Raw genomic sequence first — 8,948 nt, forward strand, 5'->3', positions numbered from 1 at the left:
TTTTTTGAGACGGAGTCTCGCTCTGTCGCCCAGGCTGGAGTGCAGTGGCCAGATCTCAGCTCACTGCAAGCTTCGCCTCCTGGGTTTACACCATTCTCCTGCCTCAGCCTCCTGAGGACCTGGGACTACAGGTGCCTGCCACCTCACCCAGCTACTTTTTTATATTTTTTAGTAGAGACAGGATTTTACCGTGTTAGCCAGGATGGTCTCGATCGCCTGACCTTGTGATCTGCCCGTCTCGGCCTCCCGAAGTGCTGGGATTACAGGCATGAGCCACCGCGCCCAGCCTCACAGGTAGAACATTTATCAGTGATTTGATTTACCCAATAAGCTGCTTTGCCTTGTTTATTTGTGCTTCCAAATCCTCCTGTTCATTTAATTTCACTTTTTCCCATTCCCACATATGGCACAATCAGGAGCTGTGCTATGCACTCTCCTGGCTCTGCTTTCCAGGGAACAGAAGTAGATATAACAATGTGAATTTCCCCATTGTAATCTGAATCAATGACTCTTGTATGTATTTGTACCCCTTTTAAACTTAAACTAGACCTTCCTAGAAGTAATCCTATTGTCTCTGCTGGCAAGGGTCCACAGACTCCTGCTAGGACCTTTTGCGGGGGTTCCCCAGGCAGAAAACTCACAGCTTTTGTGCAGCATAAATCTACTGCGGCACTACCGGCTGTGGCAGGGCACAGACATTGTACAGGGCTGAGGGAATGGCCTGAGCTAGAAATGCCCCAGTTTCGAATGGGGCCTGGGATGGGCCCCTCATGGCGTTTCCCGAGATCAGGTTCCCATCTTTATCAAACTTAGAGTGACACTGACTAACCCAGTGTTTTCCTTTTTTTACATTTGGACATATTTCAGGCTCAGCAGTCTCCTTTTTTCCCCTATCTGGCGGCCTGACTCACTGATTTTTTTCTACATTCTTTTTTAGTATGACCATGCTTCCCACAGTTAAAACAAGCTCCAGGAAACGGAGTATTTCCTTTATCCACTCTCAGTCCTGCCATTGCCTGTGCTAGCAGAGTAGGCTTGTGCAGATTACCTCCGATACCATCACAGGCCTTGATATAATCAACTAAATGTGCTTTCCTGAATTTTAAAGGAAAAGGCCCAAATGTAGCTATAATATTTCCCTGTTGATCTGGGGGGTGTATTCTAAGAACTGCCAAGCCTCTAAATCACCCTCTCTTCTAGCTTGCTGAATTTCTGCCTGAATAGAACTGAGAGCGATCGCTTGAGGCACTGCTTGAACAGTCACTGGGGCAACTACTTTTCCCCCAGTGTCCTCTGGAAAAGAAAGATCTGGAGGGTCTTTTTCTTCAAAATAATAATGAGGGGGTGTAGAAGGGTACAGATGAACCTCTCCCTCCTTTGCCGCGTTAGCTTTAGCTGGCAAATAAACCTGCTCTGTACCCTCTTCTGTTACTTCGTTATACTCTCCTTCCTCCTCCTCATCAGTGTGAAAAAGCTCCAAGGTGGAATGAACCAGACCCCACACTTGTCCCATTGTTACCCTGATGCTTCCAAGCTCCCCTTCTTACTCACCACGGGCATTGCTTTAAGAGTACTCAGGTGTCCTCCAGCTTAGTTCCACGTTCTCCAGCCATCACTCCGGCAACCCTTCCACCTGGATTGGAGCTCCCACGATGGACGCCACTTGCCAAGACCAGTTCAGTCAGGGAGACGCTAACCCAGGGGCACTAGAGAAATTAAAGACACACATGCAGAAATATACGGAAGTGAAGTGGGAAATGAGGGAGTCTCACAGCCTTCAGAGCTGAGAACTCCAAACAGAGATTTACCCACGTATTTATTAACAGCAAGCCAGTCATTAGCATTGTTTCTATAGATAACAGATTAACTAAAAGTATCCCTTATGGGAAATGAAGGGATAGGCCGAAATAAAGGGATGGGTCTGGCTAGTTATCTGCAGCAGGAGCACGTCCTTAAGGCACAGATGGCTCATGCTATTGTTTGCTTTAAGTGGTTTTCCGCCCTGGGCGGGCCAGGTGTTCCTTGCCCTCATTCTGGTAAACCCACAACCTTCCAGCATGGGCGTCATGGCCATCACGAACATGTCACAGTGCTGCAGAGATTTTGTTTATGGCCAGTTTTGGGGCCAGCTTATGGCCAGATTTTGGGGGGCTGTTCCCAACAGGTGAAGACTGCGCTACAGGGTGTGGCTTCTAGGCTCTGGAGCTCTAGCATTGGCTTTTGGTTTGGAGACCCGCTGGGCCACTGTGAGGTGGGCTGGAGCTGCACTTCACCGACTGCCTCGCCGCAGGAGCCCTGCTCTGTCTGGAGGGCCTCAGAGCACACCGGGCCCCTCCGTAAGCCAGGTATGAGACTACCCGTCTCCTGCAGCAGGGCTCAGGGACCTCTCCATGGAGCCACAGGCGTGGGCTTGGGGAGAGGCCCAGAAGACAGAGGGTGGCACAGGGACCTGGGCCATCCTTGTGTCTTCTGGACCTGCCCAAGCCCAATCCTAGACTCCACTTCCATCTCCTAGTAAACTGCTGGCCCCTTGGATGTGCGACTGGTAGCTCCAACAGCACCCAGTCATGATGGGCAGTGCCAGTCTCATAAACATCTTGGCCTCCACAGTCACTTGTTTGGCACCACCTACTAGCTGGTAGAGTCCCCTGCACATGACGGGGCCCTGCACCAGCACCCTTGGGCCTGGGCTGCACATCCTGCATTGTCTTGTATGCGATAAATATCAGCGTGCCCAGCCGTTCGGGGCCACTAACAGTCTCCGCGTCTTGATGGTAGTGGTCCCCTGGGTCCAGCTGTTTTCTCTTTCTCTCTTTGTCTTGTGTCTTTATGTATTACAATCTCTCGTCTCCGCACACGGGGAGAACACTCGCTTAGCCCCATAGGGCTGGACCCCACACCCCTGATTGGCTGGAACCGAGTGACTGGTACCAGAGCAAGTGGCAGTCTGTTCACACCTCCAGTTAGGGTACAGTTCACTTTGTAGGAGAAACCTTTAGGCCGACTTTAGGTTACCAGGGCCGGGCTCCGTGGCTCACGCCAGTAACCCCAGCACTTTGGGAGGCCAAGGCAGGCGGATCACCTGAGGTCGCAGTTCAAAACCAGCCTGGCCAACATGGTGAAACTCCCGTCTCTACTAAAAAAAAGCAAAAAACTCAGCCGGTCGTGGTGGCGTTTGGCTGCGATGGGGAGGGGCCTGCTGGCCGGGGCGGAGCCACAGGCGGGGCGGGGCGAGGCGGGCGGCCTGGACGGCCTGGGCGGCCTGCGCGCACCACCGAGACGTGGGCTCCTAGAGGGGCCGGAAGCTGTCGGATAACAACTTCCGCTGGGGAAGTTAGTAGAAGTCTGGGCTACCGGCGCGGGGTAGCGGATGCAGCATCCTTGTTGAGGACGCCCTGGTGGTGAGTGCGCCCGTGTCCCCGCCGCCCCTCCGTCCCTGGGTCGTGGGCTGTCTGACCTTCTAATTCTGCGGCCGCCCCAGGGCTGTGAAACCCAGCGCGGCGGCTGCTGGGACAGACCCGGGAGGCTGCCTGTGACCCCGGCTATTCGGGGGCTGTTCTTCGGCTTCTTCCGGCTCAGCGTCCTCTTCTCTCCTCGCCCCTTACACTTGCAGGTTTGTCAGGACCCGGTTGTGTATCCTCTTGAAGCTGGTTTCTCCCCGGCTGACCCCGTCCACGATCGTGACCGCATTATCCCTTATAGACACTTTCCACACCTGTGTCTCCAGCCCGCACCGCTCCGGTGAGACCCAAGCGCTTAGACTTAGTTCATAACACTCAAAGCTCCCCTGTCCCAGCCTGAGCTGCTGTAACGTCCACCCCCCACCCACTGGTCCTCCCAGGCATTCCACCGCGAAGGGGAGGAGGCAGAAGCCCGAGATTCACTTCTTCCCCTTTCCTGCCCACGCCCAGCCGCACAGTCAGTCACTGGTGCGTTAGCTCCATAACTGAACCATTTGCCTCCTTGCCATTCCCACCCTGTAAGTCCCAATCCTGGCTCTTCCTCTCTCACCTGATCGCCTCCCTATCTTCTCCCCACCCCCATCCTGTTTTGCTGCTTTCTCATTTGTTCATCACAGAAGATCTTTTTAAAAATGTAGCTTAGCCAGGAGAGGTGACTCCCGCCTGTAATCTCAGCACTTGGGAGGCCGAGGCAGGTGGATCATTGAGTCCAGGAGTTCGAGACCAACTTGGCCAGCATGGTGAAACCCCGTCTCTACAAAAAATACAAAAATTTAGCCGGGTGTGGTGGTGTGCACCTGTAATCCCAGTTACTCTGGGGAGGCTGAGGCAAGAGAATCGTTTGAACCTGGGAGACAGAGGTTGCAGTGAGCGGAGATCGCGCCACTGCACTCCAGCCTGGGCAACAGAGCGAGACTCCATCTCATTAAAAAAATAATAATAATAATAAATTTTTAAAATGTAGCTTAGGCCGGATGCTGTGGCTGACGCCTGTAACCCCAGCACTTTGGGAGGCCGAGGCCAGGGGATCTCTTGAGGCCAGGAGTTTGAGATCGGTCTGGGCAATATAGTGAGATCCCCTCTCTGCAAAAAATTTAAACAATTGCAGGACATGGTGGCGCATGCGATTTTGGTTCCAGCTACTGGGGAAACTGAGGTGGGAGGATTACTTGAGCCCAGGAGGTCGAGGCTGCAGTGAGCTGTGATTGGGCTACCACACTCTAGCCTGGGTGACAGAGCAAGACCCTGCCTCAGAAAAAAAAATCCTGTGTTAATTTGCCTAGAGGGAAAAGAAGCAGCTATGACAGTGTCCTTCTATTCTCCTGTATTAAACTTCTGTCGCATTACACATGAAACCATGGCTCAGGATGCCTTGAATAATCTGGCCTTAGCCCCTTTTCTGGCCTATCTCACGGTTCTCCCCGACTCTGCTTTCCAGGCTGGGAAGCCCAGCCCAGGTTGTAGTGCAAACACAGCTGTTCAGCTGAGGGGAGCTGGTGTTTTTGTTTTTGTTTTTGTTTTTGTTTGAGACAGAATCTTGCTCTGTCCCCCAGGCTGAAGTACAGTGGCACAATCTTGGCTCACTGCAACCTCCGCCTCCCTGGTTCAAGGAGTTCTCCTGCTTCAGCCTCCTGAGTAGCCTGGCTAATTTTTTGCACTTGTTGTAGAGACGGAGTTTCACATGTTAGCCAGGCTGGTCTCAAACTCCTGACCTCAGGTGATCCACCTGCCGTGGCCTCCCAAAGTGCTGAGATTACAGGCGTGAGCCACTGCACCTGGCCGGGAGCTGTTATTTTTATCACTGTGGTCATTGCTACTTGCTAGAGGAACTCAGCAAGTCGTTTGATTGGAAAACACCACCCATGACCCGTGTGCTCAATGTGCCTTTTCATGTTTTTATAGACCATTGTATCACTTTGGTTGAAGTGTCTGTTCTAATATTTTGCCCAGTTTAAATTTTATTTTTCTTTTTTATTGATTTGTAGGAGTTACAGTTCCTTATATAAGTCCTTTGTCAGATACATGTATTGGGAATATTTTCTCTTATTCTGTGGCTTGCCTTTGTGTCTCCTTTTTAAAAAAAAATTTTTAATTAAACAGTAGAGACAGAGGTCTCCCTATGTTGCCCAGGCTGGTCTCAAACTCCTGGCCTCAAGCAATCCCCCTGCCTTAGCTTCCCAAAGTGCTGGGATTACAGGCATGAGCCACCACACTCAGTCTCCTTTATTTTTTTTCTTGACTGCCCTGATAAACAAAAATGTTTAATTCTGATAAATCCAATTTGTGATTTTTTTTTTTTCTTTCTTGAGACAGAGTTTTGCTCTTGTTGCCCAGGCTGGAGTGCAGTGGTGCAATCTTGGCTCACCGCAACCTCCACCTCCCGGGTTCAAGCAAATCTCCTGCCTTAGCCTCCCAAGTAGCTGGGATGACAGGTGCCTGCCACCATGCCTGGCTACTTTTTGTATTTTTAGTAGAGACGGGGTTTCACCATATTGGCCAGGCTGGTCTCAAACTCCCCACCTCAGGTGATCCACCCGCCTCGGCGCCCCAAAGTGCTGGGATTCTGGGCATAAGCCACCGCGCCCGACCTACTTCTTTATTTGTAATCTTATGGCTTTGTGTATTTTTTCTACCTCCTTGCACTGGCTCAGGCCTCCAATAAGGTGATAAAGAGAAGCAGTGGGTAGACAGCCCTGCTTGTTCCTGGTCTCAGAGGGAAAGAGTTCCATAGTGGCCCATGAAGCAGGATGTTGGTTGCAGGTTTGCCAGGATGAGAAAGTTTTCTTCTGTTCCTTGTTTGCTGAGATTTTTTGTTGGGATTAGGTCTTGAGTTTTAACAAATGCCTTTTCTGCATCTATTGAGATAATAGCTGTCATATGGTTTTCTCCTTTATTCTGTTAATGTGGTTAGTTATGTCATTTTCAAATGTTTGGGAAGTCATCGTGATTAAAGTTGATGCCATGCTGTTGAAAGGGTGAAAAAAAGCCAGGCGCGGTGGCTCAAGCCTGTAATCCCAGCACTTTGGGAGGCCGAGACGGGCGGATCACAAGGTCAGGAGATCGAGACCATCCTGGCTAACATGGTGAAACCCCGTCTCTACTAAAAATACAAAAAACTAGCCGGGCGAGGTGGCAGGCGCCTGTAGTCCCAGCTACTTGGGAGGCTGAGGCAGGAGAATGGCGTAAAAACCCGGGAGGCGGAGCTTGCAGTGAGCTGAGATCCGGCCACTGCACTCCAGCCTGGGCGACAGAGCGAGCCCCCGTCTAAAAAAAAAAAAAAAGAAAGGGTGAAAAAAAAATCTCAAGTTGAAAAGTATATTCCTGAAAACATGTAGCAGTTAATGTAGCCACCTGTGAGTGTCAGAAGGAGAAAGGGAAGGTCTGTGTACCTGCTGTGCTGGAGGTGGGAGGGACGAGGGGCAGGGGTGAACGCCGAGGGAGCTGCCCCCTGCAGTGAGTGTTGAACATAGGTGGTGGAGGGAGCCTTCTGGGCACCAGCTGCAGCTAATGGGGATCAAACCAGCTGTGTACTCTTAGGGTCCACGTCACTTGGTCATGACCGAGAATTCTTTTTATAAACGGCTGGATTTGGCTTCCTAATATTTTTTGAGAATTTGTGTTTATGAGAGTTTGGTAGGTAATTTTTTGGTAATATCTTTTTTTTTTTTTTTTTCTGAGACAGGGTCTCAGTCTGACACCTAGGCTGGAGTGCAGTGGCATGAGCTCAGCTCACTGCAACCTATGCCTCCCGTATTCAAGCAATACGCCCACCTCAGCCTCCTGAGTAGCTGGGACTGTGTATGTCCACCGCCACACCCCGCTAATTCTGTTTTTTATAGAGACAGGTTGGGCAACTCCTGGCCTCGAACAGTCCTCCTGCCTCAGTCTCCTAGAGTGTTGGGATTATAGGCGTGAGCCACTGTGCTTGGCCCCTTGTAATATCTCTATCAGGTTTTTGGTTTGGGTTTTGCTGGCCTCATTAAGACAGACTGGATAGTGTCTGCTCTTTCTCTGTTCACTAAATAGCTTCTAAGATCAGTACTGTGCTCCCGTAGGCTTTGGTGGAGCTTACCAGGGAACCCAGCTGGGTGTGGTATTTTCCTCATGGGAAGGGTTCAAGTTACATTTTCAATTCTCTTATCAGATGGGAGGCTGCGTGGCTTCCCTTTCGTCAGTTTCATAATCCTGTGTTTTTCGTGGAGTTTGTCCGTTTCATCTCAGTTGCTGAACCTGTTTGCATGAGTTGCTCCTGACAGCCCTTTATGATACTTCCGTGTCTGTAGGGTCTAGAGCAACATCTCCTCCCCTCCCCGGACAAGGTAACCAGGCGTGGGCCATCTTCCTCCAGCGGGTTCTGTCTCTTCTCAGGGGCGCCTGTGGGGCTGGCCTCTTCTGCATATTGGGGCTCTGAGCTTTACTCAGGAAGGAGGCAGGACCCACTGTGGCAGGAGGGCAGTGGGATGCCAGGGTGGTTCTCCACAGACCTGGGGGTAGAAGCTGGATCTCAGTGGGCCCGGACCCTAAGGTTTAGGGGAGCTCGTGGCTTGATCTGGAGACTGAGTGAAGATTAATGGGATTTCTCGGGGCTTTTTTTTTTTTGAGACAGGGTCTCAGTCTGACACCCAGACTGGAGTGCAGTGGGTGAAAACCTTCCCCCAGGTTTTCACTTGGGGGAAGGCTGCCAGGTGGCCTCCTCGTAGCGTACCCGAGAGCATCCTCCGGGCACAGCGCCGCGGGAACGGCTGCCCGCCTGTCTCCTGAGGAGCCCCAGACGCCTCAGTTGCGGTTAGACTCTCCAGTCATGTGTTTGCAGCTAAGCTGTTGGCTTTCAGCCAGCAGTGGCTGGCCTCTGTCCTCCTCTGGTGACAGGCCTGGCTTGCTGTCTGGTATTTCAGAGTTCTTGTGTGTGGCAGGTGGCACACTGCACCCAGCTGTCCCTTAAAGATATGTTGACTCCTCACCACTGCCAAATTTCCCCACACCTGGTGGCTGTCGGTAGGTACAGAGCAGACCCTGCGTGTGCATCACTCATTTTTCCTGAATTCCCCTTGATTTGCTGAGTGGGGGGCTCCTGTGGTCAGGTGGGGTGGGCATTCCTGGGCCGGCTACGCCCGCTTACATTTCTTGTCTCCGCAGATCTGCCCTCCTTGGCGCTGTGCTTCCCCAGAGGCGTGGCCTCGCTGTTCCCATGGACATGGCCCAGGTGAGCCCTGCCGCTGCCGAGCGCAGCCTCCCTTCTGCCCTGCCGGCTGCCTGAGACCCCAGCACACACGCGGGGAGGGTCTGTGGCAGCGGCTTCCCAGGCACTGTGCCCATGTCTGCCCTTTTGCCTTCTCTCTTACGGGGTGAGGAAAGATAAAAGAAAATTGGGGCCGGGTGCAATGCCTCATGCCTGTAATCCCAGCACTTTGGGAGGCCGAGGCGGGTGGATCACGAGGTCAGGAGATTGAGACCATCCTGGCTAACATGGTGAAACCCGGGTCTACT

The 8,948-nt window shown here is 52.0% G+C and overlaps 1 protein-coding gene across 10 annotated transcripts in view; it reads left to right on the forward strand.

Annotated features, from left to right (window-relative positions):
• ZNF707 (zinc finger protein 707) overlaps positions 1-8,948 on the forward strand; it is a 33,259-nt gene that overhangs the window by 11,578 nt on the left and 12,733 nt on the right. For 2 of the 10 annotated variants that reach the window (XM_011975665.1, XM_011975657.1), the window contains exons 1-2: positions 3,311-3,401; positions 8,598-8,664. Coding sequence is in view for 6 of the 10 variants with exons in the window: in XM_011975657.1 (XP_011831047.1) it covers positions 8,650-8,664 (15 nt within the window). In the remaining 4 variants the exon portion in view is untranslated. Of the gene's footprint in view, positions 1-3,310; positions 3,402-4,990; positions 5,065-5,795; positions 5,894-7,139; positions 7,781-8,597; positions 8,665-8,948 lie in introns of those variants that run through there. The other 8 variants (XM_011975663.1, XM_011975664.1, XM_011975659.1 and 5 more) reach the window with 7 other exon arrangements.

This window comes from Mandrillus leucophaeus, unplaced genomic scaffold, assembly GCF_000951045.1.
Source record: "Mandrillus leucophaeus isolate KB7577 unplaced genomic scaffold, Mleu.le_1.0 Scaffold158, whole genome shotgun sequence".
NCBI classification, from domain to species: Eukaryota; Metazoa; Chordata; class Mammalia; order Primates; family Cercopithecidae; genus Mandrillus; species Mandrillus leucophaeus.